We start from the raw sequence: 23,468 nt of genomic DNA on the forward strand, positions 1-23,468 counted from the left end.
AAGCAATAAGCCACAAGAGGCCGAGCTTTACAGTGTTTTTTGAACAGCTGCTGTGAGATGTTAGCTATACTAGAAATCAGTGTAGCACTTAATTGTTTCACTGCCTTAAGAAAATGAGGTTCGATAAATAATGTATTTAAATCAATAATTAACATGAAAATGTATTAAATTTGTATGATTTAAAGCTATTTTGATGATATTCGTGCAAATGCGTAATTTTTTCCGTAATTACCTCTCAATGTATTCTTCATTGTTAGTGGCGTAGTCCGCCATCCTTGTGCAGGTTCCATATTAGCTCCCCGCACACGAGGGATCCCCAGGAAACACTGCAGCATGTAATCTCATTAATCAACCTCACTGTTTACTCTTCACTTTGCTACAGCAGTATCAGAGCTTTAAGTTACTGCTAATGGAAACATCCTACTGATGGTAGTTCACTCAAATGGCATCATTCAAATGGAAATCATTTAATTGTGAAGCAGTCACAGGAAACGCAATATACTGTATTCGTCACTGAGGTTGGTGTTGACTTTAAATTGTTACTCAAAACTGTATCTACAAAAAAGGACGACGTGAGTTTGTTTGGCTGCATTATAAACAGTTACACTACCGATGTATGTATGTCCTGACCGATCATTCCTGGGCTGCTGTGATGGCACAGAGATGCTGAGAGCACACACGCAGAAGACCTGGAAAAACAGAAGACCTGGAAACGCAGAAGACCTGGAAACGCAGAAGACCTGGAAACGCAGAACACCTGGAAACGCAGAACACCTGGAAACGCAGAAGACCTGGAAACGCAGAAGACCTGGAAACGCAGAAGACCTGGAAACGCAGAAGGCCTGGAAACGCAGAAGACCTGGAAACGCAGAAGACCTTGAAAAGCAGAAGACCTGGACAAGCAGAAGACCTGGAAAAGCTGAAGACCTGGAAACGCAGAAGACCTGGAAAAGCTGAAGACCTGGAAATGTAGAAGACCTGTAAACGCAAAAGACCTGGAAAACTAGAAGACCTGGAAAACTAGAAGACCTGGAAATACAGAAGACCTTGAAAAGCAGAAGACCTGGAAACGCTGAAGACCTGGAAAAGCTGAAGACCTGGAAATGTAGAAGACCTGTAAACGCAAAAGACCTGGAAATACAGAAGACCTTGAAAAGCAGAAGACCTGGAAACGCTGAAGACCTGGAAAACTAGAAGATCTGGAAACGCAGAAGACCTGGAAAAGCTGAAGACCTGGAAACGCAGAAGACCTGGAAACGCAGAAGACCTGGATAAGCAGAAGATCTGGAAACGCAGAAGATCTGGAAACGCAGAAGACCTGGAAACGCAGAAGACCTGGAAACGCAGAAGACCTGGAAACGCAGAAGACCTGGAAACGCAGAAGATCTGGAAACGCAGAAGATCTGGAAACGCAGAAGACCTGGAAACGCAGAAGACCTGGAAACGCAGAAGACCTGGATAAGCAGAAGATCTGGAAACACAGAAGATCTGGAAACGCAGAAGACCTGGATAAGCAGAAGATCTGGAAACGCAGAAGATCTGGAAACGCAGAAGACCTGGAAACGCAGAAGACCTGGAAAAGCTGAAGACCTGGAAAAGGAGAAGACCTGGAAAAGCAGAAGACCTGGAAAAGCTGAAGACCTGGAAAAGGAGAAGACCTGGAAAAGCTGAAGACCTGGAAAAACACAAGACCTAGAAAAGCACAAGTTCTGGAAACGCAGAAGACCTGGAAACGCAGAACACCTGGAAACGCAGAAGACCTGGAAACGCAGAAGGCCTGGAAACGCAGAAGACCTGGAAACGCAGAAGACCTTGAAAAGCAGAAGACCTGGACAAGCAGAAGACCTGGAAAAGCTGAAGACCTGGAAACGCAGAAGACCTGGAAAAGCTGAAGACCTGGAAATGTAGAAGACCTGTAAACGCAAAAGACCTGGAAAACTAGAAGACCTGGAAAACTAGAAGACCTGGAAATACAGAAGACCTTGAAAAGCAGAAGACCTGGAAACGCTGAAGACCTGGAAAAGCTGAAGACCTGGAAATGTAGAAGACCTGTAAACGCAAAAGACCTGGAAATACAGAAGACCTTGAAAAGCAGAAGACCTGGAAACGCTGAAGACCTGGAAAACTAGAAGATCTGGAAACGCAGAAGACCTGGAAAAGCTGAAGACCTGGAAACGCAGAAGACCTGGAAACGCAGAAGACCTGGATAAGCAGAAGATCTGGAAACGCAGAAGATCTGGAAACGCAGAAGACCTGGAAACGCAGAAGACCTGGAAACGCAGAAGACCTGGAAACGCAGAAGACCTGGAAACGCAGAAGATCTGGAAACGCAGAAGATCTGGAAACGCAGAAGACCTGGAAACGCAGAAGACCTGGAAACGCAGAAGACCTGGATAAGCAGAAGATCTGGAAACACAGAAGATCTGGAAACGCAGAAGACCTGGATAAGCAGAAGATCTGGAAACGCAGAAGATCTGGAAACGCAGAAGACCTGGAAACGCAGAAGACCTGGAAAAGCTGAAGACCTGGAAAAGGAGAAGACCTGGAAAAGCAGAAGACCTGGAAAAGCTGAAGACCTGGAAAAGGAGAAGACCTGGAAAAGCTGAAGACCTGGAAAAACACAAGACCTAGAAAAGCACAAGTTCTGGAAATGCAGAAGACCTAGAAAAGCAGAAGACATGGAAACGCAGAAGACCTGGAAATGCTGACCAATAAGAGCAGACTGGGCTCTTTGCAGGAGTGGGTCTTAAAGAGACAGGCGCTAATACTTAGCATTTCAGACAGAAGGTGAATACAGGCATACATATATAGACAATATGAAAAAAATGTTTTTTTTGCATATTAAAGCATTTAAACATGTTCTATTAGAAAGCCAGAAATACAAGAATGAAGCTGAAAATGATTCAAACTTGAGAATTATCTATTTAATAAATTTAACCTAACTTAGCCATGAAATATAATTATCATAATAATAATAATAATAATATATAATCAGAAGTGAGGACAAATTTAAGTTTGTCTCCTAAGTTTAACTCCAAAACACAGTCTATTTTTAAATCCAAAGAACAAAACAGACCTGGCTGTGAATGGACTAATGCCTGGTAGCTAGTTATAAGTTGAATCACACTGCTACTCCCACGCATGAACTTAAAACCGCATCATTGCTGCTCATATATGCCATTTAATCAGCTTCACCTCCACCCCGGCATCTACCCAAAGGCTCTAATTCAAGGGGGTTGAATATTTGTTATTGTGACTCCCCATTTCCTCTCTGTGCTTAATTGTACAGCAAGAAGTGATGAGGTCAGAGAGTGAACACCTACCATTAGCTGTTCATAACAATGAATATATATTTTAATAAATCTATTCAAGATGGCTGACCGAGGTTTCGGGACATCACTTATGTTGTTTGAAAGCTGCAATTTCCGAGATACCCAATAAAGCCACCCAGTAATGTAGTAATGGCCCGAGCCTGTCATCCTTTGTTCATAGTCCGGCGTAATTGAAATAGCAGGCTTTTAAATTCCCCATCAGTTATCGCAGAAAACGTTTGTCTCCCGCCTGGCTCATAATGAGCTGCATCACAGACAATATGCAGAAATTCACAAAGGACCTGTGTGACATTAAGTCAAAGTTCTGCAGCAGAAATAGATTATTTGATTGTCATGGAAAGCACTGGTGTTCAGATGAAGTATTTAATTGCATTATTTTGCCTCTCTTTTCTACCTTTTAAATTATAGCCCCTTCAAATGTTTCCAGAGGAGAAAAATGAGTGCTTGCTGCTCTCCCTTAAAACAATAACAGTCTGGTGTGTCCCTCCTCTCAGTTAATGCCTCCACTGGAAAGCATTTAGTGTCACTTGTGTGTAAATGGATTAGGTTTTATAAATACTGAAAGTGGACATGAGGGTTCACTAAGAAATTCAAGTACAACACGCATTTTGAATCGCTGTCCATCTAGTTCACGGTTTGTCAAAAGACAATAATGATGTGGATATCAGTATTTATGATGAAGTGTTCAGATAGCACTGTCGCCTCACAACAAGATGGTTCCTGGTTCGAATCTCGGCTGGGGCCCTTCTGTGTGGAGTTTGCATGTTCTCCCTGTGTCTGCGTGGGTTTTCTCTGGGTTCTCCGGTTTCCTCCCACAGTCCAAAGACGTGCATGTGTTCGGTTAATTGATGACTCTAAATCACCCGTAGGTGTGAATGGTTGTCTGTCTCTGTTCGTCTCTATGTGTCCTGCGATAGACTGGCGTCCTGTCCAGGGTGGACCCTGCCTCACACCCAATGTCTTCAAGTGGTTGAAGATGAATGAATGAATGATCGCCCATATGAACTTTGTAAGACCGGAAGAGCTGCAATGATTCATGAATAATCGATTAGTTGTCAACTATTACATTTAAAGCTAAACTGTTTTGATAATTGATTAACAAGTTCTCTAATTTCAGCTTCTTAAATATGAATACTTTCTGGTTTCTTTCCTCCGCTGTGACGGTACACTACATTTCTGTGAGTTGTGGAAAAAAAATAAAACATTTGAGGAAGTCATTTGGGCTCAAAGAAACACTGATCGACATCTTTTGACATTTTCAGATACTTTATAGACCAAAGAACTAATCCATTAATCTAAAAAATAATCAAGAGATTAGATCATTTTCTGCAGCTCTAGAGTCCAGGCTTTGCGTTCCTTACTCCTTGAGTTTTGGTGAGGATGGCAGAGCATGAGCATCTCAGTGGTAAATGGACTTGTACTTCTGTAGCGCCTGTCTAATCCTCTGACTACTCAAAGTGATTTTACACCACTTGTCACATTCACTCATTCAAGCAGACATTCACACTGATGGCAGAGGCTACCTGCCCATCATCTAATCTAATCATTTAGACCGCATTCAAAATTTTGGGTTTCAGTGTCTTGCCCAGGACGCTTTGACATGAAGACTGGAGGAGCCGGGGCTCAACCGTCAATCAACCATCGACGGATTGATACAGTTGGATAGTTTCTTTTCCGGCTGGTACTGTGCAATGCTGCAAAATGTGTCTGCCAATGTAACCGGCCATGTGAATGTGCGTTTGAACGTTTATCCCTCAGGATGAGCAGGTGACACCTTGCGTTGCAGTCTCTGCCACCAGTGTACGCATGAATGTTGTGCGATTGGGTGAATGCTGACTTGTGTGGTCGCTAAGACTGGAGAACGCTATCTAAAAATGCCGTCTGGTCCATTTAACCTTCCAGTTGACACATCTTTTCCATTTTTGTACTATTGTCTTAATAAAACATAATGGATATAAAATAATCTGTTTATTAGTAGAACAATACTAAGTTTGGCAGCTCTTCCGAAGGTACAGCATCATCATAAGTACAAAAAAAACTACATTATGTAAAATGTATAAAGTTCAAGTCAAATGCATTAACAAAGTTTCAATAAATAATAACAGTGAAACGCAATTAAAGTGATATATAAATAAGAAAAATAATTAACAAGAAAGCGACCTGAAACAGTATAATGTCGATATGTAGCAGCATAGCATTGCAATGCTTAAAGTATGAATTATGGTTAAAATTGTACAGTACAATAAAAATAGAGCAAAATCCCTGAGATGTATTTAGTTTGAATAGCATTCTCTCCTCCCCCTCTTCCTCCTCCTCCTCCTCCTGGCAAATGCTAGATCTGTTTACTGCTGATAATCATATCGTATTCAAATTTCACTCATCATCCTGTCCCTTCAAATCCTCGTCTCTTTTATCTTTTATTGATCATCCCTTTGATATTATGAAATCTAATCCGCGCAATCAACCATCTTGTCTGCAGGGCTGAAGATCCGCGAGGTGATGATCAACGTGTCCCGTCAGCAGGTGGAGGACTTTCATGGCCCGGAGGATTACTGGTGTCTGTGTGTCGCCTGGAGTCACCTGGGAACCTCCAAGAGCCGCAAGGCAACTGTCCGCATCGCATGTAAGCAACATGTCCCTTTGATACCGGACTGACCTTATTGTCCCTGAAAAGGTTATTCCTCAAACTGGTGCCATGATTCTGTAGAAGCCATCATTTTTTTCATGCATGTGTGTGTAAGAGAAGAAGAAGAAGGTCACATGTGAAACAAATGTCCTTCATGCTTGCTGTTGTAGTTGTTTTTAATGCAGGTTGTTTATTCTCTTTCCCAGACCTGAGGAAGAACTTTGAGCAGGACCCCCAAGGCACCGAGGTGCCTCTGAATGGCATGATTGTGTTGCACTGTCGTCCCCCAGAGGGAGTGCCTGTGGCTGAGGTGAGGGTTTCTTGCACATCAAACAAGAAACATTCTCTCCTGTGTTGCCTGGAGAGGAGCAGTCATCTGTCTGGTTTACTGGCAGTGTAACTCTGTATTCATGACACAATGTTTTGTTGCTCTCCAGCCACAGACACATCTGCACTTTTCTCTCCAGTTTGGTGTAAGGCAGAACTGCAGTTGATGAGCCGCAGATGTCATTAGTTTAGCTTCCTTCTGTCCAAGGAAGGGAGGATTTTCTAGAATCTCTCCGTGTGCATCGCCATGTTCTCTGTTTACCGTGCTCTCTGGTAAAAGGATGTACAGCTATGACTTATTTAGATGTATTCATTTCACTCCCACTCCGCTCTCTCGTGCGTTTCCTTGTGTGTGTTTCCTCGTGTGTGTCTGAAAGAGAGAGCCTGTCCGTTGCCATTTTAATTTTTACTATGAATATAAAATGAGGCTCTCGTGGACGGTCCTGTTGAGTGGTGGGTATTGTGCTGCGCTCTGATGTTGTGCGCCTTCATGTGCAGGCACAGCAGGCAGATATGTCAATATCAAAGCCTGTGTGCCAAAGCAACTGAAGCGTTGCATTTACTTAAAGGCGCAGTCTGTGATCCATACGGAAACAAAGCGACATTCCCACCAGCAAGTTTCAAAAGGACAGGACTGGAACCCTGCTATGACTCCCAAAATGATTGACGGGTCTTTGCATTCACGGACTAATTAGTTATGCATTTTTTATGACGCTAATAGTTAAAGTTTTGTTCACATCAATGACGTCCATATGTTCTGTTGTGTTTTGTCATATAGGCAGTTGAGAGGCACTTCTATGAGTCAAACTTGATTACATTAAGCAGTCAGAATGAATGCGGCAGTGACCTTTCGTCACAAGAGACAGTGGTTAAAGAGTCGACTTTCCGCTTTAAAACATCCGTAAACATACTGCCCTGCCATCCATTCGAAATTCACACATGGAAATTACACTGAAAAGTACACTTTTATTTTGAAATTATATTTGTGGTGTGGTGGTTAGCACTGTCGCCTCACAGCGAGAGGGTTCCTGGTTCGGATCCGTGTGGAGTTTGCATGTTCTCCCTGTGTCTTCATGGGTTTTCTCCAGGTTCTCCAGTTTCCTCCGGCAATCCAAAGACATGCACGTGTTCGGTTCATGCCCTATGTCAGCTGGGATCGGCTCCAGCCCCCCGGCGACCCCAACAGGGACAAGCGGTTGAAGAATATGAATGAATGTTGTTGTTTATCGTCTACACATGCATAAAACCCTGCAGTTGTTGTGTAACCCTCAATACTGACTAATATCACATTATCTTTATGCATTACCACATTCTCTCTTTCAAGTATTCAACAGATACGGTGTCCCCCTGTTTATAAAATAAATTGTTGGCATAAGTCAGTTTTTAATGGCTGAACACAAACAGTTGGAAAGACTTTTAAACCAACGCTCAACTGTGGGTGTCTCAGAGCTTTCCCAGGCAGTTGCACTGCAGTGTTTAGCCTGAAGAGAGCATAAAGTCTTTTTATTTGCACCTGACAGTCTAAATTCAGGTGGAAGTAGTCCAAGTCTAAATGCCTGAGGGCAGACACATATCAGATATACTTTGAAATACCCTTTTCACAGATTTGTTTCATTTTTAGGAAGCTCCAAAGGCGTTATAATAATCTGTCCTTCTTCGAGGCCACTTTTATTGTATAAATCAGGATTATTGTTATCAAGGCGATCTAGCAGGGAGGGAGATATCTATGTACCCATAATCCATTTAAATTGTTTCAATTTAAACCTGCTGTTGATAGTCTGGCGGGCTTTGTGCGTCTTGGCAAACTCTCACCCAATCATCTTCAGAGATTTCTACATCTAAGTCGCTGGGCCAAGCCAATCTATTTTTGTTTGAGGAAGTTTGTGCAAAAGTGAAACGTGGCCACGACCTTGACGGTAATCTGGTATGGCCTTTCCCAGTTTGGACAGGGGAAGTCTGAAGGGGGCTGTTTAAATGTCACATTTTGTTTCTTACCTTGAAGCAGTTTCTTGCTGTGAGGAGGTGCTACGTCACAAGGTAGCTTGGCACACATGTCTAGGCTGAAAAGACACTTTAATGGAAAGTTTTATTTTGAAAAAGGTTCAACAAAGTAACTGCAGTCCTATCACTTCAGTCCAAATGAGCGTGCGTGCGTGCGTGCGTGCGTGCGTGCGTGCGTGCGTGCGTGCGTGCGTGCGTGCGTGCGTGCGTGCGTGCGTGCGTGTGTGCGTGCGTTTTTCACTTGCTTCCAGACTGAAGCCAAAAAACCCTTTTAAACAAGAAGTGAAGAAGCATGAAGAAACCCGCAGTACAAAGGAGGGATGGGCATGAGTACTCGATTTGGATGTCAGTATTTGTTAAAGGTATAAAGCAGTGCAAAAAGAAAATCTGGTGACCCACTTTTTAAAAATATGACAAACCGTCACAATGAGCCTCATCTGCAAATTGTCAAAACAGCAAATTTGTGCATAGATGAACATTCTGCACATGTCTCACTGCCGTTCCCTTATATTATATTGGATAGGTAAAACAGCCATTTGTAGAAGATATATCCTTGTAATAATATAAGCTTGATGAATCCTTACTTCTTTTTATGCATGCGTTATTGATAACTTTGCCTAAATACATGTTAAACACTTTATAAATGAGACCAAGTAATGCATGTATGCAGAGTTAACATGCTCTCCTTTGTATCGCCTCTCATCAGTAAAAACATAAATGTGACATAATAGCCTGTGCATTCTCCTTTCTTTTAATCTCTTATCGAACTGTAACATTAATTTGGCCACAGCCCATAAGGAACAGTTTAATTTAAGTAGTGAAATATAACACAGTGTATGGAAATGTACCTGTGACATCACACATCCCTCAATCTAACTTCACAGGCAGGATTGCAACCGGCAAAAACAAAGATATCAATAAAAAATTTAACAAATATAACTTGTGATTTTGTTTTTACCTTGGAAAACTAAATAAACAAGAGCTACAATTTAGCATCTTAAATTCAAGATGAAAGAAAGCCCATATATTCTTCTCCAGCTGGCTGCATTGTTGCTTCTGCATTTCGGATTTAATAAAACGATCACACAGACAAAATGTAGATCGGGGCTTTAAGACTCTGCAAAGATGACAATGGACTTCCTCCACAGCACAAAAAATACAGAAATGCACATAAAACTGCAGTGCGTGTGCGTGTGTGCGTGTGTGCGTGTGTGCGTGTGTGCGTGTGTGTGTGTGTGTGTGTGTGTGTGCATGCGCGTGTGTGTGTGATGAATGATTCAGCTCTCACAAATGGAGCATCGGTGTACCACAAGTCTCCCCCATGCATTGTGGTCATCAAATAGGCAACTCCTCATGCATTCTTTAATGTGACTCCGGCTAACAGAGAGAATGGTAATCGTAAATAATGCAGAGACAAATCCAGCTCCCTTTACTATGACTAGCACTGGGAAGAAAATACCCACATCAAGAGTCGAGCGTGTTGCTGCACTTTTCTCTTTTTGTGACTTTAGGCATTGCTGAGAGGTTAAAGCCCCTTTTTTTTGTAACCAGTACTGTGAAATTTGGCTCAGAGAAGAAGCTCTAGCTCAGTTTGAGTTTAAGGAATTGAGGTCATGGTGCAGTGTGATCTGTTGAACCCTGTGTTATTCCGAGCCATATTTATTTTGGTCGTGACATTTATTCGACTGTTTCATATCCCTGCAATTTGCAACGGATCCTGCTGCAAATGAGAAGCTTCCAACAGTTTCAGTAATTGCTGAGTTAACCTGATGCAAATGAAATGAGTTCCAACTTTGCATGCTGTTTTTAAGACATAAACGCTGTAAATCCCCTTATGTCGCCGCTCTCTCCGTGCTCTCAGAAGCAACTCTAGCAGTGAGAGAGAGAGAGAGAGAGAGAGCGAGAGAGAGGGAAGAAGTTTATCCGCATCTCGCTGTAACTAAGCCACCCGGGAGTTTACTGGGCTGCTGTGTAGGATGTTAATGAAAATCAGAGAATGCCATATTATCTGTCCCAGCAGTGATAGAGGCAATAATCTGTGCACTCTGTAAGTCTGACCACAGAGAATATATCACAGTAAAACAGCTTAACTCTGCCTCGGTTTATTGGTGACAGGAGTCGAGATGGTCAAATCTTTTCACTTGGCTCCACTTTTTATAGACAGGGAGCAGTTTGGAATACAGATCACATGCGCTGTGATGTTAAAGTTATTACAGTATTGGCTTTGTTTAGGGCATGATGATCACATAATCCCTCTCCTTAAAGCCGGAAGTAAAATTAGAGTTCCCTTTTGCTCAGAAGTCAGTGTTTGTTTTGACTGAGGATGCAACGATATAAAGGCCCAACATCAGCTTGTCAGCAGATAAGATGATATTCACTGCAGCGACTGGTGTTTACCTGATGCGTTGGATCAATTTTGCGACGGCTAAATGTTGTGTTGAAAGGTTAAAAAGGCTTTTTCATGTGAAAGAACTAAAGAAGGTCACATTTCAGATCGTTTGTCTGATTGAATCTGTGCACATTAAAATAGTGTAATGAAGGGTTAGATGACTTTAAAACTCTTATTTTTTAATATTTGTTCCTGGTTCGAATCCCGGCTGGGGCCCTTCAGTGTGGAGTTTGCATGTTCTCCCCGTGTCTGCGTGGGTTTTCTCCGGGTTCTCCGGTTTCCTCCCACAGTCCAAAGACGTGCAGGTGTTCAGTTCATTGATGACTCTAAATCACCCGTAGGTGTGAATGGTTGTCCGTCTCTGTTCGTCTCTATGTGTCCTGTGATAGACTGGCGTCCTGTCCAGGGTGTGCCCCGCCTCTCACCCGATGTCAGCTGGGATCAGCTCCAGTCCTCCGCCACCCCGACAGGGACAAGCTGAAGATAAATGAATGAATGAATGTTTCCCTGCCACAAAAGGGGGAATAAATAAAAACAAAATGAACAAAACAAAAAATATCCATCCAATATATATCGCTCTGGCTCTAATGTTTGTGCATATAATGCAATTTTTGGACCCAGGAATACTCAATAGCATAATGAGAGCATTCAAATGTTGGATGTTGTACAGGGACAGATGTTAAATCACTAACTGATAACCAACACTGACAAAAGGGGATACACATCTGGTATCAGCATTAGTAGGATATACGCAGAAGCGTGTCTCCTAGCAACGTTTATGATAAACGCCCGCCCACATGCCTAAAGCTTTGACACAGTTTCCACAAATATGTAAAAACAAAACGTTTTTATTGTCTATTGTCAAATGTAAAAAATGCACGATCGCTATAGTTTGGTTTAGATCTTTACAGAAAACGTTTTATTTTAAAGTTCAGTTTGAGTCTGTGCTAAAATCTAAACCCCCAGAGGATAAAGCTCATGGCCATCATAATGAGTGTGTAATTAATGTAGCTCTAAGAGAACAATTAGGGTGCCATTAGGGAACATAACTGTGACAGAAAATTAAACTCTTTTTTTATTATTTAAAGATTTTATAGCCTCACAGAGTGACACTACTGTACACATACCAGGCTCAGTTCAACATGTATGTAGGTATCAACTGAAGCTCTAATTCATGAAATACTTTTATCCATTCTGACTGTCGGAGAAAACTGGAATGCATGTATTACACAACCTTCTTAAAATGACATTAACACGGGCACCCCGGTCGCTCTCTACCGGTTAACAAAAGCGAAACTTCAATGTCCGAGTGCAAGTGAATACAGCATGAGATGCAAATGCAAATTAATGCATCTAATGATAATCTGTTATTTTATGCATTTTAAGTGTCTGATGATTTGAAAATAGGACAGGTTATTTATTTCTGATGCCATCTTTTAGTATTTCTATGCAATACTTTACCCTCCTTTACTGTGTGCCACATTAATGTTTTTTTTAGTGAATGATCTTTATTTGTTTTGGGTTTGTTTAGAAAATATTAATATATGTGATTGTTTTCACATAAATCAACACACAGCCTGTATGTATATTTCTTTCACCCTCTTGCCCCACCTCCGAATGCTCTAGAGCAGGGGTCTGCAACCTTCACTATCAAAGGAGCCATTTTGCCCCTTAAACCGGATAAAATTTGTCTGGAGCCGCAAAACATATTTGATGTCACAGCTTATAAAGGTTTATATAAAGTTACTGTTGACAATTTATTGGTATTATTACCTGACCTAAAAAATGTTGTTTGTTAACTTCTCACCACATATCAAGCACACAGGTAAGCAAAGCAAATGAATATGTCCATGCAACACTATTTTCCTACAAAGTTTTTTGGGGGATTTATCCGCGGCTAGCATAGCAGTGCAGGTCACAAACTCAAGATTAGCCCCCTGCAGGGAAAGGCGCTGGGCTGTAGACCTAGGATGTGACGCATATTTTAGTTACACGTAATATTTTTGGAAAAATCACATTGAACTCTAAGATAACAGTTTGTTCCCTTGTCCACTGTCTAAAAAAGACGTCATTTACACGTTGTTTATATCATTTTTTTGCAAAGCTACAGGGAGCCGCTTAAAAGGGGCTGAAGAGCCGCATACGGCCCAAGAGCCGCGGGTTGCAGACCCCTGATCTAGATCTTCCCAGCTCTGGACGAATGAAGTGATTGTGGCTGCCTCTGTAAGGGGGAAAAGTTTAGTGGTACAGATCCAAAAAAACAAAACGATCTCCAGTAACTTTAGGAAAAAAACTGTTTTACAATCATTAGCCCCGCATTAACCGCCCAAGTATTCTTTACCAAGTGTAATTAATCATCAAGCCTCTCATCCAAAGTCATTTGAAGTACTTAAAATGTAATTATTCAGCGATGAACATAACATTTCCAGAGACGGTGCAGAGATAAACCAAGGACACAACAAGGGTTTTGCCACCCCCGCCTTTAGAATATGCTGCTGTCAAATTTGGAGAGCTCATTTGTTTAATGTGATTTCATGAAAGTCATTGTTGCATTGAGAAAAGGCCATACATGACTGAGGGAACGCTGGGAGAGGGTGGAGGAGGGTGGAGTGTGGAGGGGGGTGGGGAGCGCTTGTTAATGAAACTCAACCTTAATTGAATCAGATGGGACAAAACCTACTGCAATGCTTTGTAATCGTCTTGATGTCACTTTCACTTCCCATTTAAATGATTGTAAATGTAGGTCATTACATTTGCTTTCAGAATAATTGAGTGTTTAGGTCTGATGCAGGGAGGCTTTGAAATGACTTGAAGTGGTCATACTTTTTTTGGGGGGGTGTCAAATTTAGGAGGATACCTCTCTTGCACACAAGCACAGATCGCTCCGGGCCTATTTTCTGTCTCAGCTCAACCTCTTCAAACAGCTCCAAGTTATCAGAAAAAAATGATGCATGGTTAATGGACCCCCTGCTGACCATTTGATGCTGCTTTCAACATATCACGAGTTTATTTCAGGGCTGGAAACGATCTGTTTCTAAACAAGACAAAAGTTAAGAGTGAAAACTTTCAAGAGGGCGAATCAGTTTTCAGTTTAAATCAGCAGCTGTTTAATGGTCAACACAGTGACCTTGACACCACCTAACCCCTCCACCAGCAGACTGCTGTAAGGCCTGGTCGGCTGGGTTAAGGTGTGGTTAGTTCAACACTGGTTGCTGCTATCTAAGTGGAACAAATTTGCCAATTAAGCAAATCCGTTTCCTGTCCTCCCCAGGCACTGGCTTATCAGGCTCATTTGAGTCTGTCCTGTCCCTGCCTTCTCATCAGCATGTGCATCTCTCTATCGCTTTACCCCGAGGGGGAAACTCCAGGACCGACACAGAATGCAAATCGCACTCTGGGTTTATACGCTTCCTACAGTGAACAGTGGAAGAGAGTAAAGGAGGGGCAGAGCGAGAGAGATGGATCAAAACAGCAACATGAGACAGGAAAACTAACCACAGTACAATATGATTATTTTAATTCACTTTAGCGTTAGTATTCCCTGAGATAAGGGCCCTGGAAAATGAAAACTCTGCATCAAAAACACTTCATATGTACTCTGCTCAGAGACACGAGAGGGGCAATTATGTGGTCAGTTACACTGAAGTAGAAAACAACTGAGATTGTTACACCTTTCTACTTCTGTTTACTTTGACTTCACTTTTACAGATCTATTTATAGTTCCACAATTAGTGGTGGGATGTAACTAAAGGCATGAATACAATTGCCATACTCACAGTAAGTCAAGTGTTGAGGTGTTGTACTTTACTTGAGTATTACCAATGTATGCTACTTTGTGCTTTGACTCAACAGTGCTGGTAGAGGTGTTCAGGTCTTTCCGTTAAGTCCCTCTAGTAACTAAGGGCGCACTCACACTGTCCTTCCGCACCGCGCCCCAGGCCCGTTTGTACTCACACTGCCTGGGCCTACGTCTTACATCACGCCGTAACACGTCACACACATTGATGACGTCATCTCAATGCGTCGCTTTGTTTACAAATCTTTCCATAGACCTCGGAGTTTTTGTGCGTCTTGTCGACTGTTTTTAAATATTTTCATCGACCAAATCTGCAGTAAACACTCCACCTCCACATCACACCAACGTGAACCTTACACCGCCATTGTCGTTGTTGTTGTTAAATGTCCGCGCATGGTCCCTCCTTCTTTTTTCTATGTCCGAACAGGCGCACATAAATTACGTCAGAACCGTCGTAGGCCTCGTGCTCGTGCTCGTGCTCGTACACGTGCGCGTGCTCGTGCTCGTACATGTGCAAACGGGCTTTACAAAAGCCCACCTCTCTCAGACGGGCCGTGGACGGCCAGCTGTCCGCAGTTATGCGCGGAGCGGGTACACTAACACTGGTCAAACGCACTAGGCTTTAGCTGAAAAGCCGGTTTTGGCCCGGTGCGGATGGACAGTGTGAGTGCGCCCTAAAGCGGTTAAATAAATGTAAAAAGTACAATATTAATACAAAGTGACGTAAAAAAAAATAGGATATACTTATGTTTAGTACAAATATCTCAAAATTGTACTTGAGTAGAATGTACTTTCAGTTATATTCCACTATTGTCCATCAATATATAAACCATATTAACTTTTACGGCCGCAACATTAGTGATGCATGACATTAATTCATAACTAATTAATTCATAACTAGTAATATGACTCTGAAACCTGCCATTCAAAATTTGGTACATTTACTGTTGGTACTACTGATATTTAAGTCAGATTATGAATGCAGGACTTGTTTTTCTACCTTGCAGTATTTTTTCTTGTACTTAGTTTTTTACTCTACTTTCTTCTTTCACCTCTGTTCCCGATGACAAAGCTGGTAATGTCCGTATTGGATTTCCACTTCTTTAAACAGGTGTTCACACTATTCTCCTGTTCCAAAATAGTGTTTTCCATAAACTTGCAGTGTCTAAAATGTGATACTGCAGTCTAAAAGAACATATTATTCTACTGGGGTGGTGGCAACCTACGCCCTTTATCCTCCTATGACTACAACACAGGCGATATTGAGAACAGAGACACAAGGAGTGTCAAAGACACGTAGCATCTTAAACACTTCGACAGTATTGCAGAAAGGACGAGTGAATGATCCTTGGTGAAGGGCAGATCGATACTGCCGTAATCAATACCTCAACACTCAAAACTCCAAACACAGCTCACTTGTTACTGATACCGACTAAAAAGGATTGATTAGGAATGTGTTGTCTTTTTAAGTGTGGTTTTGCAAAGTTCTGCCAGACATTAAATGCACTTAAACAGTGCATGTTTGTGCAACTGAACAGACTCGGGTGACACAAGAGTCCCAGAAGTACACACTACAGCTGTCTCTTTTTGTCAACATTACAGTTCGCTATTGATTTAGGTAGATCTGTACAATGGCCTATTTTTATTATATTTTGTCACAGTGATCTAAAGTGGCAATACATAACTCTTTTTCTGAACCCACGTTGTCAACAGTAGTGCATGACATCTTTTATACTTCATTCTTACCTTTCACAATAAAAGCCCTAGACATACTGTTTAAAAGTACACAGCATCACTGCTTACAAGAGAGCATTTCGCTAAAGACAAGTCCACAAAAAAAAGGCTTACGTTAGCTATCACCAGGTAGCGTGAATGGCAGGCGGTGAAACAACCGGAGTAACTGGAACTCTATATGCTACCTGGCAAATGAAGAAACAGCCCCATGGACAGAGGACGAGGGAGGGGGATTTTACAACAACAACAAAAAAGAGTTTCAAATTGGGATACAGAGTTGTTTTTTTGCGTTGGACATTAGCCAGGGTGCTAGCGTTGGCCATGTTGCTAATGATGAACAAGTAGCTAATGGATGCAGTGCACTGTGCACTCCTGACTTGCTCAATCTTCTTGTTCATATGAAAATCAACGGAAAGAAAATATGTTAACTCTTTCTCTGTTGCGTTGTGTATAAACAAATGCAGTGTGAAATCGTCCTTGCGTAAAAGTTTTTTTTTAAATTATTTTGGCATTCATTCATCTTCAACCGATTGTCCCTGTCGGGGTTGCAGGGAGCTGGAGCCGATCCCGCCTCACGCCCAGCTGACATTGGGCGTGAGGCGGGGTACACCCTGGACAGGACGCCAGTCTATCACAGGGCACATAGAGACGAACAGAGACAGACAACCATTCACACCTACGGGCAATTTAGAGTCATCAATTAACCAAACACGTACACGTCTTTGGACTGTGGGAGGAAACCGGAGAACCTGGAGAAAACCCACGCAGACACAGGGAGAACATGCAAAAGCTGTGAGGCGACAGTGCTAACCACTACACCACCGTGTCGCCCTTATTATATGTAATTTTATAGTGCAGTAAAAGTAAAGTCTGGAAGGGTCCATGTAAATCGGTGTGAATTATCAGATACCCATTATGATGGTGCATGATTCACCTTTTTATTCATAGACATTAGACCGCCTTTTAAAGATGATTCTCCGCCATTAGCATGCACACATACAGGTCTACGAGTAACACAAAATTAATGCACACCAATGACATCGCACTGTCATTGCAAATGAGGGGAAAAAAACACTCCCCATTGCTTTAATACCTGATTAATGATGCAAAATAGGCAGTAGCTGCACATTTATCCAGCTCATTACTTTACTTGCTACATTGTGATGGAAATTAGATTTGTCATTGAAAGAAATGTTTATAATGTAATACAGTGAAGTACAAATTTCTTGCTGTAGGCAACGCATTTAGTTTTATTTAGTGTTTCCTGGGGTGACATATTATCCACTAAATGTTGAAATATATTGAATTTACACAGTATAATGGTTAAATCTTGGTACCTGTCAAGTTTAATTTGGGCGCCGCTTTATAAAATATGCGCCCAATCTGAATACATGTCGGGAGAGAACAAAGGGTTTGGGGTTAATCTTCAATTCATTGAGTTCTCAGCGGCGACACGGTGGTGTGGTGGTCAGCACTGTCGCCTCACAGCGAGATGGTTCCCGTTTCGAATCCCGGCTGGGGCCCTTCTGTGTGGAGTTTGCGTGTTCTCCCCGTGTCTGCGTGGGTTTTCTCCGGGTTCTCCGGTTTCCTCCCACAGTCAAACATGAAGGTGTTCGGTTCATTGATGACTCTAAAATCACCCATAGGTGTGAATGGTTGTCTGTCTCTATGCGTCTCTATGTGTCCTGTGATAGACTGGCGTCCTGTCCAGGGTGTACCCCGCCTCACGCCCTATGTCTACTGGGATCGGCTCCAGCCCCCCGCGACCCCGACAGGGACAAGCGGTTGAAGATGATTGAATGAATTCTCCGCATTATATTTCTTCATCAGTGTTGTTTATGGCCACCTGCAAAAATATTGTTTCAGTGGATGATTTTTTCTCCCCTGAAACGAACAGAAGTGTATTTTCAAGTAATCTTCAAGTCGTTGAACAGAGTGTGCTGAAAAGATATAGCAATTTGTGCTTCAATTGATTCGCAGTGCTTGTACTGTGCTTGCAAAACTGACCTTAAAACACTGAACTTGTATAATTAAGTTTTTATCTAGTAGTTGGTCACCAGTAGCTTCATCCCCTTTTAATTAAATTGACCTTTTCACACATCATAACAACCCGTTCAGTTATTGTAATTCTAAAATAGTCTGCATTTTATTTAGAGTGAAGATGAGCAATAAAGCAATATAAGACTGCAGCTGCAGTATGTAATTTGTTGCTTGTATAACACGGACAGAAAACCTGTCAAAATGTCAGCTGGCAGTCCATTATTAGCCTGTATTACAGCTTCTAAAGGCCTCATCTGTCCCAATGGCAGTCGATTCACAGTCTCGCATTCTCTTTGTCTGCTTCTTCCCCTGCCATATAAAAACCCTGCCGCTGTACCAGATCCCGCATTAACCCCTGCGTTTTCATAATTTCCGATCCCATGACCTCCCACACACACACCTGCGCACCTGTTCCACTGCTACATCAGCCCAGTAGCACAAACACAGTGCTACACAGTGGTCTCAATTCATTCCCCACCATATCATCTAGTGTGCTTCTGCTTTGGTGTTGGCAGCCATTTCCTGTGCCTGCCTGAGTTTTGCCTTTTACGCTATGACTCGTTAGCATGATCCCCTATTGCGGACATTATCGCGATCCGGACCCATGACCGGATAAATGAATAAGAATTAATAATATTTTTCAGAGGGTTTTTTTGTTTGTTTGTTTGCATTAATTCCATTCAGGCCTAGATTCAAACTACTGGCAGGGTTGACACATGCCCATTTCTCTCTGTAGGAAAGGAAGAAAAAAGAGAAATAAATAAATAGAAAATTGGTCTGCTCAAAGCTCTGCTTGTATTTTTTCCAAAAAAAAAAACTTTTCATTCATTAAATTTGATCTTGTTTCCTTTTACTTGATATTTCGGGCTTAAATTCCGTTAGCGATTTGTTTTCCATACAATTTTAATGTATCTATATGTTAGAACGTATTTATGTTACTACTAATGTTGTTGAATCAGTCGATAGACGTAGGGGTAGGCTGTAGGACGAGATTTAGACATTATGAGGTTCAGACATTTGCTGGGAGGAAATTGTAGTAACTTGACCACTTTGCATTTGAATTGAATACCCCTGCCTTATCAGATAAACTGGCTTCATCTCCCCTGCCTGCCTGGTTTTATCTTTTGCCTGTCGACCTCAAGTAAACTTTTAATTTTACTCGCGTGCACACAGAATTGTGCTTTTGGGGTCAAAACCGTTTTTAAAGAGCCTTTACATCGTCTCTCCGTGACGTCAGAGATGCCTTTCAGGGAGAATCTTTTCAAACACTGCAGACAATACACAGACGGTGTTTAATGTGACCCTGATAAAAACAACAGAGCTCACCTCTGTCATCCTTTTGTGAAAGAGGCTGAGGTATTTGCGAAGAAGGGGATAAAGCACAAACCTCCTACTTGTCAAGGTTAATTTCCCTGCTTTCAGATACTAGACAGGGCCACAGTCAGTTAGGGAAGGCGAACTCCGCACAATCAGAGGAAGAACAAATGTGTATCAGACTTTTATCTATGTTTGTTAAAGAATGCAACCTAGACAGATAGATAGATAGACAGATAGATAGATAGATAGATAGATAGATAGATAGATAGATAGATGGATAGATGGATAGATAGATATATGGATAGATAGATTGATAGATAGATGGATAGATGGATAGATGGATAGATAGATAGATAGATATATGGATAGATAGATAGGTAGGTAGATAGATAGGTAGGTAGGTAGGTAGATAGATGCCTAAATTAGCCTCTTAAAAGCATAAAAGCTAAATAATTTGATAAACCTCTATGATAAGGTTGAATTTTAAATGCCTGAAAAATACATTTTGCACTATTTTGCCACCATGCAGGGTTGAAACAGTCTGCTTCCATAATTGAGTAGATTAATGGCCGCAGCTACAGAAGATGTAATAAAGCATGAACGGCCACACGTGCTGATTACGCATTGATGGTGTGAAATAGTGAAAGGAAAACAATATAAAGCACACCACTGATAGAATGACCAATGCAGCCCACCATTGTGGCTGCTTTGTTTGTCTTGAAGGCTGTGGAGCCAAATGATGAAAAGAGTTAAATTAAAGGCACAGGATGAAAGACTTCTTGGCCCATCAAAAGGAGAAAAAAACGCTTCTGACAACACGACTCCTGATTTATTGATTCCCCAGCTCAATTTTTCCATCCAGGGTGCTTCGAAAGAGCAAAGCAATCTCTGAGTTTGTTGGCTGTTGTTATATTCCCCTGGAAAATGGACACTCACACACACAAATACACACAAACACAAACACACTGGAGTACAAACCCCGTGCACAAACACATCGAGCTCCCAGTGGGGCGGAGTTTTTAATCCTCAAATACACTGCCATAAATCAAACCCCACTCCCTCATGCCCCAGCTCGTCTCTCTCAATGAAAAGCTCAAGCCATTGGCACATTACTGGCAATTTACAGGGCCAGCCATGCGATGAGAGGAGCATCAACAGAGCATCCTTGATGTTTTTAATTCCTTATTACTTTAACTCACTACACGGATACTGAATTTTTAAGATGTGACCTACAATCACTCCCTCTGAGTAAATGTCATTCATGTTATGGGGCTGTTAAGTGTGACGTAAAACCCTTTCAAAATACAATACCCGGGTCAAAACTCACCATCAAGCAACACAGAAAACAACGAAACCTGTGAGTAGTTACAATCACTTCTTTCTTCAGTGAGACACCTTTTTATGTATAGGAAGCAATGAAGTTGTTGTTTTTTGCTCTGCGGCATTGTGGAAACACAAGGCTCGGACCGGCTTAGGCACGGAAATTGTATTTTGAAAGGGCTTTACATCACGACTTAACAGCCGGATACCTTTACCACACACCCCTAATCTTGCAATCAGAATTAATTTAATAGGTGTAGTTATATAACTGACCACAAAAAACCCATAGTTGAATCAAATATATTGAAAAAGGCCTGTGTTTTCTGTGGCACTCTCTTTGGAAACACCCTGAGTGTATTTAGTGTTAAAGAATAACATTGTACGCTGTCCTCAGAGTACGTATTTTATGACTAGTCGAAATACCTATAGCCTACAAATAAATACAATCCCAATGGAGTGTAGATATAAATGATTAAAACAGTTGGGGTAACATTTGTAACAGTTTCTGCATGTTAGCGAAAATTAGTTTAATGATTAACAGTTTGAAAGTATTGGCTGCGATATGAATGAACAGTTGAAATATCTACGACAAAGTTAGCATTTGAAATAGTTAGGCCCCAGCTATAGTTATGCTTCCTATTAGCTAACTGCTTAAAGTGAAGGATAAGCAGTTGAAATAGTTAGCTAAAAATAATGAACTAGCAGTTAATACAGTTAGATAAAAGAAATTATTAGCATTAGCTTAAACTGTTGAGAGCGTTGGCTAAAGTTAGCCAAAGTTGATGAATAGCGTTAGCTTAAACAGTTGAGAGCGTTAGTTAAAGGCAGCTAAAGTTGATGAATAGCGTTAGCTTAAACAGTTGAGAGCGTAAGCTAAAGTTAGCTAAAGGAGATGAATAGCGTTAGCTTAAACAGTTGAGATAATGAGCTAAAAGTAATGGATGAACAGTATTTAGTCTAAGATATGAAATACAAAAAACAATGATTTAGATTAAACAGTTGGAATAGTTTGATCAAAAAAAGGTAATGAATAAGTAGATGGAATTGTTAACGCTAGCAACGGTAGAACCATTTAAATAGTTAGCGAACTAAAAGTATAGGCTAATGGATATACTGCTGAAATAGTGAGGTAAAAGTAATGCATACATTTTTGCATGTTGGTAATGAAGAAATATTGAATTACCATTAATGCTATTAATATCCATTTAAAATCCATTCATCAGAACATGTTTTAGTTATAAGCTAAATGTTATTATGAGAGATTCATAAAAAGGGGAGTATAAGGAATCACACAGGGAAAGAAGCTCAAAGCTACATCTAAATACATTCTGCAGTCATTATAACCTACACTAAAACTGTATTTCACAACGGATCCCGCAAAAGTAATATATGATTTATTTTAGCCTTGATCAAATTATTCCATTTGTCACAACTTCAAATGTGTTTTCAGGTGGAATGGCTGAAAAATGAAGAACCTCTCGACTCTGATGGCGCCACTGATACAAGAGGCGACCATAATCTCATCGTCCCTGAAGCCCGCCTCTCTGATTCTGGAAACTATACCTGCGTTGCCAACAACATTGTGGCCAAGAGACGCAGTGCCACAGCCACGGTCATAGTCTACGGTAAGATATCAAATTACAAATCTACTTTTTTTTTTTTCTATTCTGTCCCAGCCGAAAAAGGCGTGACGGTAGAATAGGTTTGCACTGGAGATGATCAAAACAATGTCAAACAGCTTTGTGGTCTGTGTCAAAATATCAATTCACTGCACAAGTAGGGTGTCAGATTGGCACCTGAATCGCCCCAAAGTCATTAATATAAAAAGCCCCGCTCAACCACAGCGTGTGGTCTTTTTTTTCCACACAAGAATCTAATGAGCAGGTAATGGCCAAGTGATCCCTCGTGTGTAAAAACAAGGCGACGCAGGCCCAATATTTACAAGAACTCAATTATTCATGGCGGAAAGGCAGTGACGTGGGCTGTCACAACTCCCCCTCTTTTATCTGCCAGTGCTGAACACCTTGTGTGGAGAGCTTTGTATAGCTGCAGGCCAGCAGACACTGTTTCAAGCTTCTTTTTTTCTCGCCCTGTAGAGAGCTCTGCAGGGACAAAGGGGAATAAGTGAAATTCTAATGTCATACTAGCACCATCTCCTTTCACGCCAGAGCAATGCCTTGTTAATTGGAGTGTTTCGGTGCTCATTTTACTGACCTTTCATCATTCGGTTCTTTCAAGGTGGCTGCTGTAGGAATTCATCTGATTCTTTCTGACACCCCTTTTGTTGATGCCCATCAATCATTCATTTTCTTAATGCTAATGAAGCCTAGACAGGCTTACTACTCCCAATAGCCGCTGACAGATGTACAATGGGGGAATACTAGTATTTCTTCCTGTCCTGTGACAGCAAATGAGCTGATTAGTCAGTCAGCCCGCATTATTTTTGGCAACAAATCAGAGAGAGAAGTAGACAGGAGGGAAGACGCCATTGATCATCTTTAAAAAGACACCTCGTTTTTTTTTTCCTGATAAGACGTTCATTGTCACTTTTGAGAGAACCCCTTTTATGCAGTCACTCCGGTGCCG

General features: G+C 41.5%; 1 protein-coding gene across 1 annotated transcript in view; it reads left to right on the plus strand.

The window, feature by feature from the left end:
* The window catches only part of LOC310958480 (netrin receptor UNC5D-like), a gene marked incomplete at both ends in the record, with an annotated part of 192,546 nt that overhangs the window by 135,671 nt on the left and 33,407 nt on the right, over positions 1-23,468 (plus strand). Inside the window, 3 exons of the mRNA XM_083929444.1 lie at positions 5,812-5,955; positions 6,165-6,268; positions 22,333-22,507. Of these exons, the coding sequence (XP_083785570.1) occupies positions 5,812-5,955; positions 6,165-6,268; positions 22,333-22,507 (423 nt within the window). The remainder of the gene's footprint in view (positions 1-5,811; positions 5,956-6,164; positions 6,269-22,332; positions 22,508-23,468) is intronic.

Source organism: Echiichthys vipera, assembly GCF_963691815.1.
Source record: "Echiichthys vipera genome assembly, chromosome: 16".
NCBI lineage: Eukaryota > Metazoa > Chordata > Actinopteri > Perciformes > Trachinidae > Echiichthys > Echiichthys vipera.